The sequence below is a fragment of the Trypanosoma brucei genome, chromosome 7 (assembly GCF_000210295.1).
Source record: "Trypanosoma brucei gambiense DAL972 chromosome 7, complete sequence".
Classification (NCBI taxonomy): domain Eukaryota; phylum Euglenozoa; class Kinetoplastea; order Trypanosomatida; family Trypanosomatidae; genus Trypanosoma; species Trypanosoma brucei.
This window is the reverse complement of record NC_026740.1, coordinates 1,271,308-1,292,391: the sequence shown is the minus strand read 5'-3', so window position 1 is coordinate 1,292,391 and position 21,084 is coordinate 1,271,308. Positions and strand designations below refer to the sequence as shown.

The 21,084-nt window shown below is 47.8% G+C and overlaps 12 protein-coding genes across 12 annotated transcripts; 11 read left to right on the top strand and 1 right to left on the bottom strand.

The window, feature by feature from the left end:
• Positions 1-110: 110 nt before the first annotated feature.
• Positions 111-2,942, top strand: TbgDal_VII5210 (hypothetical protein, conserved; the record flags this gene model as incomplete). Its single annotated transcript, XM_011776588.1, has 1 exon — positions 111-2,942. One exon carries the CDS (start codon positions 111-113, stop codon positions 2,940-2,942), a length of 2,832 nt encoding a protein of 943 aa, XP_011774890.1.
• Positions 2,943-3,318: 376 nt separating this feature from the next.
• TbgDal_VII5200 (chaperone protein DNAj, putative) lies at positions 3,319-4,848 on the top strand (the record flags this gene model as incomplete). Its single annotated transcript, XM_011776587.1, has 1 exon — positions 3,319-4,848. One exon carries the CDS (start codon positions 3,319-3,321, stop codon positions 4,846-4,848), a length of 1,530 nt encoding a protein of 509 aa, XP_011774889.1.
• A 255-nt stretch (positions 4,849-5,103) lies between these two features.
• On the top strand, positions 5,104-6,610 carry TbgDal_VII5190 (hypothetical protein, conserved; the record flags this gene model as incomplete). The annotated part of the gene is given in 2 exon segments (XM_011776586.1): positions 5,104-5,391; positions 5,390-6,610. Coding segments are annotated over 2 exon segments (1,509 nt in total).
• A 1,481-nt stretch (positions 6,611-8,091) lies between these two features.
• Positions 8,092-9,165, top strand: TbgDal_VII5180 (nucleoside hydrolase, putative; the record flags this gene model as incomplete). Its single annotated transcript, XM_011776585.1, has 1 exon — positions 8,092-9,165. One exon carries the CDS (start codon positions 8,092-8,094, stop codon positions 9,163-9,165), a length of 1,074 nt encoding a protein of 357 aa, XP_011774887.1.
• A 1,023-nt stretch (positions 9,166-10,188) lies between these two features.
• Positions 10,189-10,500, top strand: TbgDal_VII5170 (hypothetical protein, unlikely; the record flags this gene model as incomplete). Its single annotated transcript, XM_011776584.1, has 1 exon — positions 10,189-10,500. The coding sequence occupies one exon, from the start codon at positions 10,189-10,191 to the stop codon at positions 10,498-10,500; it is 312 nt and encodes a 103-aa protein (XP_011774886.1).
• A 1,156-nt stretch (positions 10,501-11,656) lies between these two features.
• Positions 11,657-13,057, top strand: TbgDal_VII5160 (histone acetyltransferase, putative; the record flags this gene model as incomplete). The annotated part of the gene is made up of 1 exon (XM_011776583.1): positions 11,657-13,057. One exon carries the CDS (start codon positions 11,657-11,659, stop codon positions 13,055-13,057), a length of 1,401 nt encoding a protein of 466 aa, XP_011774885.1.
• Positions 13,058-13,693: 636 nt separating this feature from the next.
• Positions 13,694-14,245, top strand: TbgDal_VII5150 (60S ribosomal protein, putative; the record flags this gene model as incomplete). Its single annotated transcript, XM_011776582.1, has 1 exon — positions 13,694-14,245. The coding sequence occupies one exon, from the start codon at positions 13,694-13,696 to the stop codon at positions 14,243-14,245; it is 552 nt and encodes a 183-aa protein (XP_011774884.1).
• Positions 14,246-14,902: 657 nt separating this feature from the next.
• On the top strand, positions 14,903-15,838 carry TbgDal_VII5140 (hypothetical protein, conserved; the record flags this gene model as incomplete). The annotated part of the gene is made up of 1 exon (XM_011776581.1): positions 14,903-15,838. One exon carries the CDS (start codon positions 14,903-14,905, stop codon positions 15,836-15,838), a length of 936 nt encoding a protein of 311 aa, XP_011774883.1.
• A 305-nt stretch (positions 15,839-16,143) lies between these two features.
• Positions 16,144-18,234, top strand: TbgDal_VII5130 (hypothetical protein, conserved; the record flags this gene model as incomplete). The annotated part of the gene is made up of 1 exon (XM_011776580.1): positions 16,144-18,234. The coding sequence occupies one exon, from the start codon at positions 16,144-16,146 to the stop codon at positions 18,232-18,234; it is 2,091 nt and encodes a 696-aa protein (XP_011774882.1).
• A 522-nt stretch (positions 18,235-18,756) lies between these two features.
• TbgDal_VII5122 (hypothetical protein, unlikely) lies at positions 18,757-19,071 on the top strand (the record flags this gene model as incomplete). The annotated part of the gene is made up of 1 exon (XM_011776579.1): positions 18,757-19,071. The coding sequence occupies one exon, from the start codon at positions 18,757-18,759 to the stop codon at positions 19,069-19,071; it is 315 nt and encodes a 104-aa protein (XP_011774881.1).
• Positions 19,072-19,098: 27 nt separating this feature from the next.
• On the top strand, positions 19,099-19,704 carry TbgDal_VII5120 (hypothetical protein, conserved; the record flags this gene model as incomplete). Its single annotated transcript, XM_011776578.1, has 1 exon — positions 19,099-19,704. The coding sequence occupies one exon, from the start codon at positions 19,099-19,101 to the stop codon at positions 19,702-19,704; it is 606 nt and encodes a 201-aa protein (XP_011774880.1).
• Positions 19,705-20,500: 796 nt separating this feature from the next.
• Positions 20,501-20,806, bottom strand: TbgDal_VII5112 (hypothetical protein, unlikely; the record flags this gene model as incomplete). Its single annotated transcript, XM_011776577.1, has 1 exon — positions 20,501-20,806. The coding sequence occupies one exon, from the start codon at positions 20,804-20,806 to the stop codon at positions 20,501-20,503; it is 306 nt and encodes a 101-aa protein (XP_011774879.1).
• Between the last annotated feature and the right edge of the window lie 278 nt (positions 20,807-21,084).

Below are 21,084 nucleotides of genomic sequence, written 5' to 3'. Positions count from 1 at the left end.
TTGAATTATATCCGTTTGTGTGTCTTTCAATCACTTCAGATTTTATCCCTCCTGCACGAAAAGTCACACAAAATTTGGCAGATTCTGTAGGAGTTTAGAGTGTCTTAGGTATGGTGTCGCGAGCAAAGCATCCCTGCTCCTCATCACTTCCTCCAATAGTTTTTCCTTCGGGACCGAGCGCCACGTATGCTGCTTTCTCCCAAAAGGAAGATGCCGCATTAGACGCACGCAATAAGATCGAAAGGCATCGCTATGCAAAGTTACTCTTGGAGTATGCCGAACGCTACCGAGAATTCTCTTCTGTAAGCTTCTTTGTTGAGACGATGCTGCGAGAGCTTGCGGGCCGTGAAGGTGTTACGAACCAGTCGAGAGCAATGGCTGCAGTGTGGTCCATGAAACTTTTGAGCTGCCACTCACCCTTTAAGCAGTTCATGGTGCACATCACCGAAGCCCTACTACCAGCTATTTTTTGCAATTACGATGCAAAACGGTTAGACTACGCGCCAGCTGCGATACAGGCGCTGTTGTGCGACCGTGCCCTGCATCGCGACAACCCGTTTTTTTCCCACTCTACGTATATGCATGAATACGATGCCAGCCTATTAAAGCTGAAAAACATTTCGGGGGAACTCAAACGGGTCTCGTTCACAGGCAGCGAGTGGAAGCGAATTGCACACATGCTTGTTGTTTACGTACAAAGTGAAAGAAAAAGGAGGGCTTTTATTGCATGGCGGGATAATGTGAAAAAGGAGCGCGTCGTTAATAAGCTTAGGCGCAACGTCGTGTCGCGGCACGGTGCCGATAGCCGCTTTTTGTGTGTTGCACTAGGGTTCCTTCGTTGGAAGAGTGCCACAGCAATGTCTCGCGTGCAGTTTCTCACCGAGAGGTTGCACGATGCGGCATTTCAATTGGAGAGCGCAAAGAATCAATTCCATATGGAATGCTTCAGGGCCGATAAGTTACAACTAAGCAATGAGGAGAAGGACTCAGAGCTAAAGGCGGTAATGTGCGAGCGAGACGAGCTGCAACTAGAGGTGGAAAGGCTGAAAGAGCAACTAAAGATTCAAGAGAGGAATCATGAGGCGAATCTTAGGGCTCGTTTACTTGAGATATTAACCCTAGCTCAGCATCAAAACATCCTGCTGAAGAAGATTGTCGGTACTCAGTTTGATGCTAAGGAAGTAGTTGCAGGCTGGCTCCACAAAGAAGATGGTGACTACCAGGAAAGAGAACCTGAACATGGTGAGAACGAGGCGTTGCAGGGACATTCATTCCTTCTCCGGTGGTGTAACCACATCCTTCGCAGTGGAGAGGTCGGGGTGTTGCGGCGAGTGCGAAATTTTGCAGACGACTTCGCCGATGGGGAGGTGTTTCACGGCATTATTCGTTACGTTTTTCCTGAAAAAAAAGAGTTTGCGACATCCGTGGACTCGTCTGTGGCAGACCGACTTCGACTGGTGTGCGACTTCACTACAAACATACCCCTAGCCGTTTCGCTAACTGTTGAAGACTTCAACATGAAACGGGAGGACAGGATCATAGTAGCAGTAGCTGAAATATTCGCTTACTACGTGGAAAGGAAGAGGGCAGACGCTGTCAGCGAGTCTTTCCGGTTGGTTGTTGAACAGGATCCCCTTCAAGTTGACAGCAGCATCGCTACCGATTCGGAAGATGTCAGCCTTCTGACCACTGAAGAGGATGTAAAGAAGCAACTGTCGATATGGAATAAGGAGCTCAGCAAGCAGGTGGAAAACTTTCGCTTGGGTGTATGGTGTGAGATGGACTTGCAAAAGAGTGGCATGTGCATCTCCCGTGAAGCCGCACGTTTGACATGGGAACGAGGCAGAGGCCATCCGAGATATGTAGTGACAGCCGACGCCTCCCGCCACTTTGTGAGTCTTAATGCGAGGAAAATGAACGACCTCCGCGAGAAGTTCGGTTCGTGTACCCCCCAGGTGTGGAGGTCCGTTGTGCAGTCTCTTAAGAGGGTGCTGTGGAAACATGTAAACACGATTACTTCAATTTTTTATCACTATGCCGGAGAGAATGCACACGAGATGGACGAAGTTCAGTTTTGGCGGTTCGTAGAGGATTCCCGATTAATGGTGGAACCACTTTCGAGACAAACCATAGCCCGAATTTTCGACACAGTTATCTCTCCTAAGCTTATGGCAATGCTTCAAGCTAAAAGTGTGGAGAAGCAGGCTGCTTTGCTAGAGGCGGCGGAGGAAGAAATGAATATACGCAGAGTCAAGCCGGCGCAGTTTACGGAAATACTTTTACATATGGGTGCTGTGCGCTTTCGAGACTCGTTGTTGGATGCGGCGGGGCGGTTTCTCACTGGTTTGAGTGTCCCGACACTCTGTGGGGTGACTCCAACAACAGTGGACTTCTATCGACCGGAATCGCAGCGCGTTATACGTCATTTACAGGAAGACCTGGCGCGTGTTTTTTTCTTCTACGTAAAACAGCAGAGTGAAAACCAAAGGAAGTCATCGAAAGGGTTAAAACAACCATCGGGTCGCTTCGTGGGTCGAATTAGCTTTGATGCCTATCTTCGTATGTTTTCAGATTGTGGTTTTGTTGCAGACAACAAGGAGAAAGAGAATAACTCCCGGAGGGGGAGCACCGAACCGCATCGGTACTGTCGGAAGGTGAAGTTCACAGATGTCGAGGAGATTACAGAAACCTTTAATGCGCTTCACGAACGCGTTCTGCTGCTTCCAGAGGGGGAGTTATGCTTCTCACTGTTCTTGGAATCTTTTGGTATTGCCTGCCAGTACTGGTGCCCGGACCCCAAAGTGAGTTTCCCACGGAAGCTCGCTTGTTTTCTGACTGATATGATAGAAAGGTTGCGCACATTGCACTCGCGCAGCGCATTGATACTAAGGGAACTGCCACCACCCACAGTCGAGAAAGGGGACGCTGGTTGTGTTCCGTAACGGACAGTTCCCCCAAATGTCATTGTATATTTACACTGTTTATTAATGTTTTACACACTTGTATTAGCTAAAGTGATCTAACCTTTTGTTACCGCGTTAACTGCACGGAAGACTAGTGAATACGAACCACCGTGCACCCTCCCCTTAGTGGGTCGCGACGACTTTCAAGTGCGTTAGGAAGGTGTCTGCGCGATACCGTAAAGTGGTGTCAGTTTTGTTGCTCTCCCATGTTGCCTCTTTCCAGTTGCTCAATCTCGTTGGGTTCATACACGCAGATGTATGTATTGTAATTCATTCTGCCGTTTCTTTTCAACCCATCAATCATAGAATAGGGCGTGCATGGACTGTGTTAGGGGAGCGGCATTTTGAAACTAGGATGTTTCAACTACGGTCGTGTGTTTCATACTCCCTTTGTTATGTGCAGGTGAACCAACGGCGCACGATGATGGGGCTCTTTGAAGAGCAGGCCCCCCCTGGATCCGGTGAAAACAAAGTTTCTACTTTTGCTCGGTCACTGGACCAATTAGAAGCAAAAAACACCCGCATCGTTAAAAAGGCGTGTGGCATCCCGTTTCACATTGGCGAGGCAGAGGCTCTGGATGCTGTATGTCGTCACCATGGCGCTACGGTGCGTGTTCACAGTGTCGAACGGTACATGATGCCTTTCTGGCTCGCAGCGACGGCAGCCGGTGGGAGTTTCCGTGCTGAAATTCTACAGAGGGATCCTGCGTACTTAACGCAGCAGCATTGCCTTGTTTGGGTTGAGGGACCGAACTACCAGTTCAGCTACCCGTTTGGTGAGCACCACCCATCCAATCAAGTATCTGCGTCGTACGTTCACCCACTGTCGCTGGTGGAGCGTTGTGTTGTTGGAACACATGTTCCCTCCATGCTTATCTCACGTTTCGAGTTGCTAAAAGAGCTAGAGGAAATGGAGGTGCATCCCAAAATCATACCCTTTGCGATGTCGACGGCCACAGCGCTTACCATTTTGGACTCCCGTCTGACAAGAGATACCGTTCTTCGGCGTATCGATCAGGAACTGGTCAAGTTCCACGGCTCATTCGTAAGAAGCAATGTGACCCTTACCGGTATTTACAAGGAAAGTATTTCCATTCGTCCTGTTTTTCTCCCAATGTTGCGGTTTACGGTTACAACGGGAAACTCATCTACACAGTGTCCCACTTTTGTGTGTGGTGCTACTGGTAAAGTTGCTGGTCCCGTCTTACACCTCACAAAACGTGGTAAATCGGGCGTAGCACTGCTCTTTAGCGCTGTTACGCTAATAGCCTCCGCCACAGTGGTCGAACCTGGTGTTGCAACTACAGCCTCTATTTTCGCAGCTGCACTATCACTACGTGTCCAACAGTTTTTGATGGCGATGTGTTTCCTTCGGGAGCAGACAAACCAGATGGCGGAGTTGAAAACGGCGGGGATGTTGCACTTCACCTCTGATCAGCAAGGCTACCGTTGGTCGCCTGAAGATGAGGAGCGTGAGGAATACGAGTATCGGGAGGAACTGCGGCGCCAAGCTCGTAAAAAAGAGAGTTTTGAGCAAAGGGTGAAGGAAGAAGCTGCTCGTGACGAAGCTCGCCGTGGACGACACGTCAACCCAAAGGAGAGGCGGCGTACTGATTTGGAGAATGTTGACCCACTAGGATACTACAAGTTACTTGGTTTGAGTGGTCGGGAGTTTTCTGCAACTTCAAAGGACGTAGCTGTGGCTTTCCGCGAAGCGGCCAGGCGGCACCACCCGGATGTGTCTAACACAGGTGAAAATGATGAAATAAGTAGGAGTAGAATGCAAAAGATAATTCTTGCGTATAAGATCCTTCGCGATCCCATCACTAAAAAGGCGTATGACTCGGGGAAACTGACTAGTATCCAGTACGATGAAGGAGGATAACCCTATAGCACGCGTAGCAGGATTCGTTTGCGCTAACAACACACAATATCGATATGCTTAATTACTTGCGCAGCTTGTACTCGGTATTGTTTCCATCTGATCGACCTTGTACCCACTTTTTTGTCGTGTTGAATTTACTGAGGCTTCTTATTTACTTTCTTCCCATAAATATATATATATATATATATATACTCCAACCTTGATACTTGTGTACGTCATAGGGGTCATAGAGTGTCCTTAAGATTTTTTGTGACAATGCCGGACCCTCCGTTGGCAGCAGTTCCACAACCACCAATGGCAGGAGTCCCACAACCACCAATGGCAGCAGTCCCACAACCACCAATGGCAGCAGTCCCACAACCACCAATGGCAGCAGTCCCACAACCACCAATGGCAGCAGTTCCACAACCACCAATGGCAGCAGTTCCACAACCACCAATGGCAGCAGTCCCACAACCACCAATGGCAGCAGTTCCACAACCACCAATGGCAGCAGTTCCACAACCACCAATGGCAGCAGTCCCACAACCACCAATGGCAGCAGTTCCACAACCACCAATGGCAGCAGTTCCACAACCACCAATGGCAGCGGTTCCACAACCACCAATGGCAGCAGTTCCACAACCTCCAATGGCAGCAGTCCCACAACCACCAATGGCAGCAGTTCCACAACCACCAATGGCAGCGGTTCCACAACCACCAATGGCAGCGGTTCCACAACCACCAATGGCAGCAGTTCCACAACCTCCAATGGCAGCGGTCCCACAACCACCAATGGCAGCGGTTCCACAACCACCAATGGCAGCAGTTCCACAACCTCCAATGGCAGCAGTTCCACAACCACCAATGGCAGCGGTTCCACAACCACCAATGGCAGCGGTTCCACAACCACCAATGGCAGCAGTTCCACAACCTCCAATGGCAGCGGTCCCACAACCACCAATGGCGGCGGGAACTGTTCAGGCAACATCTCCCCTGTTTCATCAGGGCGTACCATCCAAAGGTTTGCTTGCTTCCTTCGCAGTACCTGCCGTCCGGTTTTCATCCTGCTGGGGGCGCGGCCCGGCCTCCTGAGTTGTCAGAGGAGCAGAAGCGGGAGTTGGAGCGGGCCGCGCTTCGGGAACTCGCCAGTGCTTCAGGAGACCACAATCGAGAACCTGAGGAGGTGGTGAAGACGCTTGCGGGTCGTTTGTTTTTCTTAAGCCGATGCGACGTGGCTACAATGTTGACGAATGTTGCGACTTCCGTGCAGTCTCTTGGGCGTCACGATGTGGGACTACTTGCCAATGAGGACGGAACGACTTTTACGTTTATCCAGTCCCCGCACTACGGCACAGACAACTTTGCTGAGGGACTGCAGCACCCCTCAAGGCACCGGCGTGCAGTCGAGGATGCGAAGGAAAGAATTAATCGATCGGATTGTCGCTCTAGGGAGAGGTTTTTACGTGCTGCGCGTGCTGGTACGCCATCTAACGTGGAGGAGCGCCGGTCCCCGAATCCCCCAAAATCAACAAAGAGGTCAACATCTATGGCGGCAAGAGATTTCCCAAAGTCAACGTATGAACAAATACAGCAGGTACTTCAAGAGCAGAGAAGGACTTCAAGGCATGAGAAGAGAGGTGCTTCTGCTTCACGCAAAGGCCAAAGGCGCCCATCGTCGGCGGACGGCGGTTATCTTCTTTGGCGGTACGGCGGGAAGTATCCGCAGGAGTGTTTGTACGAGAACTACCGTTTGCGTGGAATGAGACGGCGTCAGCACTAGAATACGTCGAATATGTCCACCATCGTTACCGATAACGTGCTCAGTGCTGGTGCAGAAGTCGGTTCTATAGAGGCACTATACACCCCATACTTTTTTTGCTCTCCTCTTGCCATTGGCCTCATAGACCTCAAGAATTTCATATATGTATGTTTTGATTAGATTTGTTTTGCAGAGTAGCGATGCGTAACGTGCTATTTCCCTTTTATGAAGTGCATTTCCTCCCTTATTTACCGGTTTTACTTTTTGAAGAGAATTTCTTGTGCTCCACGCAATAGGTGACCGTTAATTCGTTGGTAATAAAAGTGAGTTTCATCAGTAGCGTCTGTTGATTGGGTCATGTGCATTGAAAGCGTTCCAATGAGGTGATACGTAAATATGTGTTCTGTGCTGCAGCGTTAGAGGGGCTGTGGAGGGCGCCTCAGGTTATGGTATCCACTTCGGTGGCACGTGCGCGTCTGCGTGTTACTTTTGGGTTTCTTTCCGCTAGGAGTCTGAGCATCCGCAAAAAGTTTGAGCACAACTTTTTGTATCCCTTTGAGCGCTCCCTTCGTTGGTTGCTTGAGTTGCAGTACTCACCCACCACTTCCCCACCGAAGCTGCACGTAGTGGCGCTTTTGTGTTACCATATATTTTGTGTCTTCGCCTCCAAGTACCATCCCACCACCACCGTCGAAGTTGTGTGCCATTCGGAGGCCATCATCAACTGTTTCAGGTATTTGTGAAGATGTCTTACAGTTTTAACACTGCCTTCAGCATTTGTTACGTGGAGGCGTTGAGTGCCTGCTGGGTTAATAACGCATGGAGGTGGTCTGGAGGGGAAAAAGGGAACATATCGAGACAATTGAGGAGTTGTGTGTGAAGGGGAAAAGAAATCAAATAGTCAGAGCTGATGAAAACGTGTGTTGGTAAGTCGTTGGGTCATCCGTCGCGTCACCTGAGTGATGAGATGATTGTGTTGGAGCTGAGGGCGCATTTTTTTTTTTTTTGGGGGGGGGGGTCGAAGGGGCCTGTCGTGCCGATGACGGAGGTGATTGCGCGCGCGTGAATTTGGTTTGTAAGGAAAGCTTTGCCATCTTTGTTGTCTTGTCGCACATGTAGCGATTTTTTAAATTTTAATGTTCGACCTATTGATCATCGCATGTGGCACAAAAGTTTTGCTATGCCATAAATAATTGTACCGTGCGCCAGTACATATGTGAGTGTGTATACATTATTTTTGTTTTCCAGGTGGATGTTACCGTATTTGTAAAGGTTGGCTAATCAGCGTAAAGCAACTTCAGCTTGATTAAGACCCTTCGGTGAACGATACTTCTGCCTAACGTAAGCGTAGAAACTGGGAAGTAGACGGGTCAAGAGGGACAGAAGAGGAAAGACAAGGAGCTTCCATATGATTTCTTTCCTCTTCTCTTCTCTTTTTTGTTTTGTACTGCTTGATATTCATCGTTAGAGTTGACATTTTTGTTTGGACGATACATTAAATAATGGTTCATCGAAAACTTATCATTGACACCGATTGTGGCGGTGACGATGCCATAGCCATCATGTTGGCTATGACACAGCCTGATGTGGAAGTCATTGCCATCACTGTTGTGTGGGGAAATGTGGAGGTTAACCAAGGTATGGAAAATATCGGCAAACTTCTGGATTTGTATGACGCAGATATACCGTTTTTTCGTGGGGCAGAGGGACCCCTCGTGGGGGAGCGGGAGACTGTGCAGTGGGGCGGTTTCGGCTCGGACGGCTTTGGTGATGCGGGATTTCCACCATCTCAGCGTGTGGCTCTTCAACCTAAAAGACATGCCGCACTGGAGATACTGAAAATACTTGAGGAGGCAGAGCCGTCAGATGATGTGGTGTACCAGTTGGTTGCGTTGGGCCCCCTTACAAATGTGGCATTGGCCCTTCGTTTGAACCCCGATTTGTTTTCCAAACTTGGGACAGATACGATACCTGGCATTGTCATCATGAACGGCACCAGTGAAAGCAAGGGCAACTCCAACATGGCGGCTGAGTTTAACAGCCACTGCGATCCGGAAGCGGGGGTCGTGGTGCTGCAGCACAAGGGGTGGAAGTGTCCGGTACAGTTGGTTAATTGGGAGGTAACTGTTAACTCCCCCATGACGTGGGGGTTTTATGATAAGTTGGTGAACAGAGAATCGACTCCCAATGGCCGCGTGGCGGTAAATCAAAACAAATGGCAGGAGTTTATTGAAAAACTGTTTCAGCGTTTGGAGGCATTCACTCGTATTCACGATGATGGCACAAGAGCAGACACCGGTGACGCTGAGGCAACGCAAGATGTTACGTGCGTTGTTCCGGACGCTGTAGCTGTGCTGGTTGCCATCCGCCCCGAAAGTGTACTCGACAGCTTCCTCACATACGTAACTGTCGAATTGCATGGAAGGGAAACAAGGGGGGCGACATGCATCGATTGGTATGGCACGGAACAGTCCATGGCGAAAAAGGGTCGCTGGCGCAACTGCAATGTTATCACTAAAGTGGACAATGAAATGTTCCTCAAGGCGCTACGGGATATCGTAGAATATGTCGCGTAAGGAGGACAAGAAAGGGCGTTTCACCGCCCTCTTTCCAGCGACACATCGCATGTCCCCGGTATTCGACGAGAATCCTTCTTTTTTTAAAAAAAAGACACATCAAAATATATTTGTCATTTGGACCTGCGTGGTTCTGTGCGTGGGGCCGAGGTTACCGCAGGTAACGTGTGAACAGCTTGTGTAGCTAAGTGTTGGTGACGAGGTAAGGGAAAGGTGCGGGTATGTGTGTGGTTGAGGGAGGAGGAAGTCGCAAACGTTTATTTGTGTGTTTCTTTTGTTTTTGTTTTTGTTTTAGAAGGTCGATATTGAGTTTCCTTCTTAAAATGAAAAAAAGATATATATAATTTTATTTATTATTATTATTATTATTTTTTTTTTTGGTTGAGATAGCGCAGCGGCTCCTGGTAGTGCAGGCTGGTGGTCGAGCGTGGAAAGGGGAAAATAAAACTAAGTTTTAAAAAAGATGAAATGGTTGTAGGCACGGATGAGAGGTACATAAGTTCTGAGGCTCTGCTTTCGTCTTGAAAAACGGAAGGAGCAGAATTTAAAAAATATATGTATACATATGAATATAAGAATGAGGGTCAAAGCACTGCAGTGCACACATAAATGGGTAATTCGTAGGAAAGTTTTAGGTTTTTAAGGCGAAGCGAGGAGGCGGAAGGTGAGGTTCTGTTCGCGTGGGAGAATGAAGTAGAACCGGTAATGAATTCAACAAAGAAGAAAAAAAAGAAAGAAAAAGGGTGCGGGAGGTTACTTCACCTTTGTCGCGATGTATGTGTATGCATGATTTTTGTATTTGTTTGTAAGTTTCGTGTGCGTATATCCACGCGTGCCTTCAAGTTTGCATACATCCCTTCCTCCATGATCAACTGAACTATATTTTTCTCAAGAGCACTTCCGTCGCTACGGCTACTGTTTTTGCTGTTGCTTCATTTGTTTTTTTCATTTTTCGCCGACTACTCTCCCCATTTAATGTTACAATGTATGTAGACCATTCAACCCCGTTCCTTTCCCTTGCGCATGTCACAATCGCGGTTTTACTCTTCGAACAAAGATTATCTCGGACTAACCGGGTGTGGGGCTTCTTTTTTCTTTTTTTCATTTTATATTGTGCTGTTTCCTTTCTGTAGAATCTGTCCCATTCCTTTTCTTCCTTCCTTGACTCTCCTTTTTTCTTCTTTTCCTTTTGTTGTGTGTTCGTTTGATGGTGACATTTCGAAGTATTTGCTGTTTTTGTACGGAATGCCGTTTGGTACTGTAAGGTATCCGTGGGTGTTTATTCATTTCGGTTCACACAACGGTTTTATGGTTTTGTTATGTTATGTTTTGTGAAAAGGATGAGTAAGAGGGAGAGAAAGGGGGAGGAAAGGAAAAGAAAGCAGAAGGTGAACTGACAGAAGCGAAGTGAATGCAACGAGAAATTGAACGAGTCCGAGAATTTAAATACTGGTAAGGACATAAAGCAGAAACGTTTACTTGTCTTTTGTAATGATTTAATATTGGCGAAGGAAAAGGATGGGGAAAAAATCCTTGTAAGAATATATATATATATATACCAACCTTCTTATTTTCACGCTCTTTATCTTATCTTATTTGTCATTTCATTATCATTAATAGTGTGGGCGTGAGTTAATATTACAATTGGGTCCTTTGTTTACTTCTTTTTTTACTTTATTTGGCTTCTCTACCACGTGTATGACTTCTAAATAGAAAAACAATGCCTCGGAAAGTACATTCTTCTTGCTTCTGCGAAGTGATGTGCACAAAAACAATATGTATGTCGAATACAAATAAATTAAAGAGAAGTTAAAAGTTGAACTCAAACATATGCGCACACTCGGGTACAGAAATACACATATTGTATCTCCCTTTATTCCTCGCGAAAGATCGCGTGGGTAAATGGGAGAGGGATTTCTTTATAGAGAAATTTGAAGGAAAATAATCGTATGAACTATTAAAAGCGCGATGTGAGGTGGGTGGAAATGGTGTAATATATATATATATATATGTGTGTGTGTGTATGTCTGTATGTGGAGGGGAATTAAACAGAATATGAGTTAAACACAACGCTACCCGATTGGATGTGTGAAGGTTGAGGAGCTCAGGCTATTAAAGGTCGGCATTGGTATAAATAATCAATAAACAAATAGGAGAAATATTAAATTTTGGACCCCATCACTACCTTGGGGCGGTGCATCGTGCATACATAGATGATGTACTACCTCTGGTGTTGTGATGCAGTCCTATCAACCGTCACTGTTACCTCGCCTTGTTCCTGCGACGTTAGGACTTTAAAAAAAAAAAAAAACGTTCTTTCTTCTCCACCCTATCTGGTTAAAATTTACAACTTCACGTGGTCGTGCGCGCTAACATCGTCTGTTGTTTTTTCATGGGTGACAAATAGGTGGCGAGGAAACCAAAGTTATCGGACCACAGAGTGAAGAGGGGAACCTACAGGAAGAAAGAACCAGGTGTCACACCTTTGGACATGGTAATGTTTGAGGTGCGGCAGAAGGTTTATGCGACACTCCACGAAACATTTCATGCCGCTATTATACAAGAGGTTGCACATGATGCGCACACGGGGCAGCTTCTGTACTACGTTCACTACGTGGAACAGGACAGTCGCATGGACCGTTGGCTCCCCGGTAGCGCATTGAGGGAGCGGAGACAAGGCCGGCAGGCGGACAAACAGCAGGTGAGTAAGCCAACAGGCTGCGGCATCACCACGCGTGGGCAAAGCCGTTTGGTGGCAGAGCAGGAGGAGAGTGGATCCAACGGCGCTACGGCAGGTTCCGCAGCAAAGCGAGGTGCGACACCAAATTGTGATAAGGTAACAACTACCAGAACGCGGAAGGAGAGTTCGTTTTTTTATCGACCGAAGAATGTTCAACGTATTTGCATGGGCCCATATGAAGTGGAGACGTGGTACTTCTCGCCGTACCATCTTGCGCGACCGCAGGTGCAGCAAGGCTTCAAGCAGAACGCAGAATACTTCACAGGTGACATGGAGCTACAACTGCGCCAAGGTAGTCGCGATAATGCTCTGCGTTCTTCCGTTGCTTTTACATCTTTTGTGCTTCATATATGTCCCTTTTGCTTACAGCCCTTTTCGGAACATGAAGATGTGTTGCGCCACGTCCGTCTAGTTTGCTCCCGCTTTCCACCGGGAAATGAAATATATCGCGATCCCATACGGAATCTCACCGTGGTAGAGATTGATGGAGTAGCTGAGCCCACATTTTGCGAGCACTTGGCCCTTCTATCCAAACTGTTCCTTGACCATAAAGCTCTTGATCATGACATGACGCCCTTTCTGTTTTACGTGCTCTGCAGTATACAACCACATGGTTTGGAAGTGCTTGGCTACTTCAGCAAAGAGAAGACGACACCGGAGATGTACAATCTCTCTTGCATACTCGTACTGCCACAGTTCCAGAGTCGTGGGATAGGGCGGTTTCTCATTGAACTTAGCTATGAACTGTCTCGTCGCGAGGGGAAAATAGGCTCACCTGAGAAGCCGCTGAGCGACCTGGGGGAGAAGCTTTACCTGGGATACTGGGGCGACACGATCGTTTCAACCCTTGCTCGCGCGATTGAGGAAAGTCACTGCGTCACACTGGACTATCTTGTGCAAGCAACGTTCATGTCGGAAGCGGATGTCATGCGAACGCTACAATACTTGAAGTTAATCGATGGTACTCAAATTGTAGTTTCGGAAGAGAGTATCGAAAGGTGTCTTTCGAAACGCGTGCAGCGCGAGCGCAGTGGACAAAATTATATCTTTTATCCACACTTGCTTAGCTGGAGTCCACACATGTACAATGAGGTAGTGGAGCAGGATGTGGCTCCTCCAGTTTATGACTTGCGTAGAGCTGAGAAAGTATAACCGAATTTATTTCATATGGATGGGAAGGGTAAGTCTGTGGGCCCGTTTTGGTGGTTGCGTTCTGTCTTTTATTATCATAAAGTGGGGGAGTGTGTGCGTGTGCGTGTGAGTGTGTTTCGTTGGTTGCTGTATATGTGGGGAGGTAGTGAAGGAAAGGGTTCATTTGGCAGGTAAGAAGTTCCTTCCTTTGCTCGTGACTGCGTAGTGTCACTTCTCTGCGATGTGTGTATGTACACATGTGTCTGAGTAGTGGAGAGGACGGGGGGGGGGAAGAGTGTTGGATGTAGTTGTGAATGGATATAGTCTTTGTTTGATTGCGATTTTTCAACCACCACCAATTGCCGGAAATATGTTGGAGTGTGTGGTTATTGTGGTGGATGAAAGGGTGACGTGGTTTGGAAATAAGGGAGGCCGGAGGGTGGAGAGATGCATGATTGAAAGAAAACTGGATACTGTGCAACATTGCATCATTACTTACTTTTGGGCGGCGAGCTGCGTGAACTCATCTGTTACTACTATTTTTCGCATCATTTTTTATTCATGTAGCGAGTGGTTAGTGGCGAACCAGGGGAAAACTTGAATAACAAAGGAGAAGGAGTTTAGAAATAGCTGTGATATAACGACAACGTTGGTAAGATGCGGCGGGTACTGTGTGGTGTTTCTGTGCGCTGTGGCGCGCTTTCATCTCGATTCTGTAGTGGTGGCAAGGCTGATAAGCCGAAACTGGAAGAGTTGGCTGCAACATACTCACAACTCACCCTCAAGGAATTGTCGGACCTGCAGCGACTTGTTTTCAAGAAACTTGGCCATAGCGACGACTTCTATGAAAAGGCATTACTTCGTGGACTTGGGGGTGGAGGCGGTGGTGGCGCTGCAGTGGCATTCCCGGTTGCTGCAGCAGCGGGAGCGGCCCCCAGTGGGGCGTCTGCTACTGAGGCTGAACCACCAAAGACTGAAAAGAAGAAAGTCGAAAAAACCTCTTTTGACGTCAAACTTGAGAAGTATGCTCCCGATATTAAGGTAAAGTTGATAAAGGAACTTCGGTCGGTAACAAACCTTTCCATTGCTGATGCAAAGAACGCAATCGAGAAGTGTCCGGGATTAGTACAGACGAATATGCGCAAAGAGGATGCCGAGAAACTGAAGGGGCTGTTTGAAAAACTTGGCGCCACCGTCCAGCTGTTGTAGGGTGATTTCTTCGTTCCATCAGTTTACTAGTTTTGCATGTCAACGTTTATGTTTTTCGTACCGTTGGAGGAGGTCCAAATCTTATTTTTTGATACGTTTTTGACATTTCGCTGATGAGTGGCTCGGCAAAATGTCAGAGGGGGGGGGAGTATTACCAAACGGGGCATGGGGTTGTGGACTTCAGAGGTTTTGTTTATGCACCACGGTGCTTGTAGTCACATTTAATGCGATGTATGGCGCAGAAGAGTATGAAAAGGAGGTGGGTGGATAACCTCCAGGTCATTTTTCGAGGTAACCTTAACTGTGAGGAAGTCCTCGTACTGTGAGACTTCTTTTTCGTTACGACAACTACATCGTGCTCTCTTCTTTTGCAATGTTGATTATATACACAGTGACTAACCTTGCTCTTCTTAGGTTGTTGTAGCACACATAAAAAGGGGTTCCGCAAGTGGAGTGTATTTATATCCCGTACAGCGTTAGTGAGGCCGCTAATAAGAAAGTAGGAGGATCTTTTCCCCTGCACCTTCTTGAGTAGTTGGGATTGATCTGGAAAAAAAAAAGTGGTCTGAGCAGAGGTTGCGAAGAAGTCGCGAGCAGGGCCAGCTGGAGAGTTACAAATTCAATCGCATCAACAACAATCAGTTGCAACCGGAACTCATGTCCATCCACCAAACAAAAGTCTGTAGCGTAAATGAACCGTTGTCCAACCCTGATGATAGTGCACTCGAGTATTGCGTAGAAGCGCAGAGTCCGGTGAACAGGACCACAAGCACATGGGAGTTGCGCAGTAAACTGTTTCCTCACGCATTTGCGGCCGTATTGGATACAGATTTATGTGAGAGCGAGACCACGGAGCGCGAACTTGCAGAATGGACGAGAAAGAGATGTAGAAACTATGAACATCAGGGGGACATATTGAGGTCGCAGCTCGGTGTACTTGTGAGCAGCGGTGCTGCCAATGGAAAGCGCTCCGATGCAGACGATGGGGATGATGAGGCGTTTCTTGTAGGCTTGGGAGAGTGGTCACTTCAGGAATCTTCCTCTCAGTACCTTAACTCTGCTAAGAAAAAGAAATGTCATCGCCAACTTAGGTGTAAGGACTCGTATGAGTCCGCTTTACTTCTGGAACGTCAGTGGAGCGAACGCCACGCGGTCAGTCTTAAACATTCGTGTATGAAAGGGGCACATCCTACTCCAGCCGCACAAAACTTTGAGCTGGGCTGTGCCAAAGACTTATGCCGCGATGCCTCGAGTGTCGAGATTCACAGCATTACCCCTGCAGCCTCGGTGGTTGCAGCAGAGAAAACCAGGAGTGTTACGGCTTGTGAGCCACCCACAGAGCAGGAGAGAAAGAAGAACCGTGGGGTTGCTTCTGAACATGAAGGCACTCAAAACTTTGCCGAGCATTTGGTTGTGCAGTATTTTATTCCCGATGGGTCAGAGGCAGAAAGCGGGAAATCAAGCAACGACACCAGGGGTGGAGCCTGTGGACGAGGCCTGTACAGTATGCCGCTTTCTGTTTTCCGGTACCACTACCCGCAGTTACTTCTGGATTTCTTGCTCCAACACTCCGTCGTTATGGAGTCATCCTAGCGTGGGTTGTTGCAGTATTGTGTGCCGCCGAACGTGGCGATGCAGCCAAAAAGTGTGTGTGGGAGACACAGGTTGTTAGGGGAGAGGTGTGACCAGCGGCGAATGTGATGGTTCCGCGGACCCCATTTATTATTTTCTTTTTGCCCATTTGTGTCTTTCCGAATTTACACACTTTCTTCTTCTCCCTTTGTTACTTATTCAACTCCAATAATACCTTAAGACTCCGACCTACCTCCACGCAGAAGAGGTGATTTAAAGGAACACTGACACTTTGCAGGCGTATTTGGAACGCCCCTTATTTGACAATGCCCCGGATCCACATATTCGAGAACTGCGGGTGCTCTAGCGGCGACGGTTTTATTAAAGCGCCTTCATCAGGCATGTGGCAGTGCACGCTCCCCTCAAATGCCGAGCAATCACCACGAGTAATCGCAAAGAAGGGGGGAAATGGAGGGCATGAGATTTTGGTGAAGCACACCGGGTTGACTGGTGCATCAGGCATCTGTCCGTTCGTTGTGGAATCCTATGATTGCGGCCTAACAAACCCCCGAGGACCACAGCCTTGTGCTCAGCTCGTTCCTCGTTTCGTCAGCCCACAACGATTTCAACTGATATCTACCAGTAGTAGGTTTTTGTGCAGTTTCCTTTTAACTACAAATGTGCGTTCCGCGGACGAAGTGGATGTCATAAGCTTTCAGTGTATTTGTCCTGGAGCCCGTACCCCTTCTGGCACCGGCATCGCCTTCGCTGCAGCGGCGGAGGCAACATGGGTGGATGTGGTATCACTGCTCCGCGGAGAGCAAATCAAAGGTCGCACATCTTTTAATGCTGCGCGGGTGTGGCGATTGCAGTGGGGCGTGGTTGAAGCTGCCGAAGTCGAAGGTGTGAGCGATTTGAGGGCTGGTTCCACGCTTGCTTGGCGCGTAGTTGAAGAACTACCCCTAAAGGGTCTCGTGGAGGACGCTGTATCGCGTGGCGGAGGTACACTTCAAGTTGCCATAGCAGGTGCACGGAGAAAGGAAGAATGTAGAAAGACGGCCGCAGCATCGCCGAGAGCGGAGTCTGGAAGTAACAAACGAGAGCCCGCAGCAGAAGCTGCTGATGCGGACATTCCACGGTTTACCCCTGCGGCTCACGTTATTTCTGCCGACGCAGAGCCACCAACGTTGCAACCGAAGTTGAAACGCCAGCGGGAAGGGGAGTCCGATCCCTCTTCTCCGAGGAACCTCACAGTTGAGTTTGCTCTTGCACAAGAAATGGATGCGAAGGGGGCGGTAGGGGAGTTGCGTGGAGGAAAGGGCACCGATGGCACTATGAGTGCGGGTTTGGTGGCACCACAGAGGTCAGGAAAGCGGAAACCGACATACGCTGAAGTTTTAATGAGATCAGAGCAACCAACCGATACGGCTCGTGTTGCGGGACCGAAGGTTTTTGTGCTCCGCGAGTGGAGGCAACGCCTTGGCGAACTAAGAGTTGAGGTCGGTTACGTAAACAATGAAGATGGTATTTTATCCCTTGCCAACGGATGGCTAAGAAAAACCGGCAAAGAGAGCGTCGGAAAGAGTGTGAAGATGGTCACCACGCTCGTGTCCGCAAGTTTGAGGGAGCTGCTCTGCGGAGCACACCTGAATGTGGCTGTGCAATGTCGACTGTCGAGGTGCAAGAAGAGTGACGAGCTCGCATCACTTCGGAAATGTGTCGATATTGCGGTGGTCTTGGGAAAGGAGGTGGACAAGTTGCCCCAGGATACTTCGGTGGGCTTACAGTTCTCGAAGTATATCCTCAAATTACGCCTCCTGCGCCACCGGTGCTTTGCAACGGTACTAATGGACAAGACCGTGAGCCGCCCATTGTTTGTGGAGGCTCTGAGGTTATGCAGACGGTTGCTGCGACTCCTCAAAGAAGAGAATATCGCTTCCACTAATTCGAATGTGTGTGATAAGGACAGCGATGCCTGTTCGAGGCAAATCTCTTTAGGTGTTTATACAGCTGCTCTAGCGGCCATGGAGCTCTCTCTTTTTACTCCACAGAATAATAAAGTGCAGAACGGCATCACTCTTATCGCAGGTGAGCTGTTTTTGTGGCTTTGTAATAGCAAGTGTGAGGAGAGGGATGTTCCTGCCTCTCTACTCGCGTGTTTGGAGTCCATGGTAGATGAAGGTAGCGGGTTGCATCAGGGTGGTGCGCGGGTGTTGTCTGAACTTCTGTCGTCCCTTGAGAGTCCGACAGTCATCTTACCGTGCAGTGAGAGATGTTCCAACACAGTGGAGTTGTGCTGTGGTGTTGTCCGAGACGTGGCCAATAGCGCAGCTTTTGACCAGCAGTTCGCCCGCACAGGGGCACTCCTCAGGCGGGTTCGCACATTGGGTGGTAAAACGAACGAGAAGAATGGATGAAAAACGGAATCAACGCATCTACAGATAGTAGAGGGCGACAGAGAGAAGGAGGGAAATGATCTTTTTTTTAAAAAAAAAGTTTTTTTCGTTCGTTTTTTTTTGTCTTCCATGCGCCCGGGGGAAGTAACCCAGGCCGCTGGTTTGGAGTGTTAAATTTCGTTTGTATTAAATTTGCACCTGTATTCACCTTGTGGGTCTATAGAGGTCCTGGTGAAGCGCTTTACTTTACATGGCGCGATCAAACACAGAGAAAGAAGTAACAGAATGGTAAATGCACGCCAGTGTCCAGAATTGTATTTCGAAAAATGTTAGACTATTTCACCTTAGGAAGCAAGGAACGCTTCAGTAGTTACGGCTATTATTATTAATAATACTAAGCACGGCCGACATCACCTTTATGCCACTGCACATATATATATATATATATATATTCATTAAACCTTTCCCTTATACACACACGCAGACTGACTTTTGGATTATCATGGGTTTTATTATTGTTATTTTTTTTTGATACGGGAAGAAATGCTATCTTTTTTTTTTTGTGCTTTATGTTGTAAGCTCGATCGGTATGGAAACGCTTCGGTGTCTCAGTACACCTTATATGTGCGTCCTCCCAAAATTCTTCTTATTGTATTGCTAACTATGCTGTCGGTTTATATCTGTGATCTTATTTGTCTTGCCAGCGAAGCTACTTCTTCTCGCGTTTTTTTTTGCAGTTTTCTCGCGTACAACCTGGGTGGATATTACACGACCTGTAACAACTTATTGGATAGACCCTTTAATAGGCAGGAAATACAAGAGGAAGGAAAACAGAGGAGGTTTAATTGTTATACATAACTGAAATATCATCGGCAGTAAGTAATCATGGCCGATACAATTGACGTGACGACATACTGCGACGATAAGTCCTTCGGTCAAGTTGCTCCTGCACTCTCCGCCCTTGAGCCCATACGTGGTGATAAGGTGGAATTGGAGAATGGAAAGGTGTATGTCCTCTACTTCTTTAATACCTTTTACCGTGGTGCTGATGTTGTCAACGAGGAATTCACTGTTTTGTCCGAGAAGTACGGCCCGAAGGGTGTCGTCTTCGTGGCGATCAGCAATGACGCAGACAAAGCTAAGACCGAAAAATATCTCGGCAAGGAAATCGTGGACGAGAACACGAAGAAGCCCCTCCGGCTTGCGCCTCCGCACATTCTCTTTGATGACAAGAAAGCAACGGGGAAGACATACGCCGATGTGGCCAACCTCAGCGTGATGTCGTGCCCTATGGCATTCATTGTTGCGGCTGATGGGAAAATTGTGTGGCGCCAGCAGTTCTTGCAGAGCTTCACCATTACTCAGTCCAACTTCGAGGCCCAACTCCAGCACGTGCTTGCAGGGGAGGCGCTTGAAAGCAACGGCCCCCGCCCCGTCGTGCAGGTGGAGGAAGAAGAGGCCGAGGTGGACGCTGAAATGTCGCTATTTTAAGTGGTTGCGGGGACAGACGAAAATTCAAGGCGACTAAACACGACTGGAGGAGAGGTGGAGGGCAGTTAAATACATGCACATGGGACAAAACAAGATATATGAAGCTCGTAAGACCCCTCGCAAGGATACATATATTTATATTACATCATATTTTCATCTATTTGTGGAAGTGGTCGAAGAGAAAAAGTTGTGGCATGTCAGGGGAAATGAAAATGTGAAGGCAAATTATGAGGGAAGGGGTATAAGAGGGAAGGGGTGTGGGATTGTAACGATGATCTCATGAGAAGTACACGGTTGATCTTTCTCGTGTCGTTAGTGAAGGAGGTGGAATACAGCAACAAGAGGGACAAGTGGAGATATGAGTGCGAGGTGCTGCGTATTGCCGCCAACTAACCTTTTCATTATTATTTGATCTAATTCCCGCCTTCCAGACGTCTTTGTTATTTCTCATTCTGCGTTCACAGATCCACAAAATGGAGGGTAAGGCAAAGAAAAATCAAGTGATGTGAAGGGGTACGGGTGCGCCAGAGGATCGTGGATATCTTTGAGACTAATGAAAGACGAAAAAAAAAGAAAAATTTATGATCCTGTGGAAGTGGCGTATCTCAACTTCGACAATCTCCCTCCGATGGTCTTAAGTGGATAACTCAACTTGAAAAAAATACATCCGTGTGCCTGCCCGTTCTTCTTTTTTTTTTTTTGTGAAGCGTTTGTGAAGTTATCTTTACGTGCGACCTGTATTTCACTTCCCGTTTCTTGTACGCCAAGGTAGTGTGTGCAAATAGGGAAGGTGGAGTCATGGAACAGCCGCAGCAACGTGCAGGGAGCGATGAGACGCTCCCCGCGGAAGTTCTTCCGACGACCGGCTTCGTTTTCCACGAATCGGAAGAGCCAAAGGGACTTCTTTGTCCCCCAAAGTTGCTTCCAATAAAATCTTTCGCGCTGGAGCGTCTGGAACATTTAGAAAAGCGTATGGCGGACGAGACGAAGGCGAAACGGCAGGAGCGACAGCAGCAGAAAGCAACGCCTCAGTGGAACACATCCCCCACGAACTTACGGCCTCCTTTGCCAAAACCCGTTCAACCATAGACCCCTCGTTCATAGTGGGCGAACTGTTGGGAGGAAACAAAAAAGAAGGTAGAATCCGTACTCATATCACAACTACTGTAGGCACATCCTCTGTGATTGAAGGGTTCCAAATTTTCTTTCCAGCGTGATTTCACACAATTATTATTATTTGTTGCACATCTTTTGATCACCCACGTGTCTCTGACGGTATATAACTTTGTATACATATTCTCCTCATTGTGTCTTTACGATCCAGAAACACAACCATCATAATTAGCCAGAGCAAAGGAGGAGGCAACATTTTAGACACGA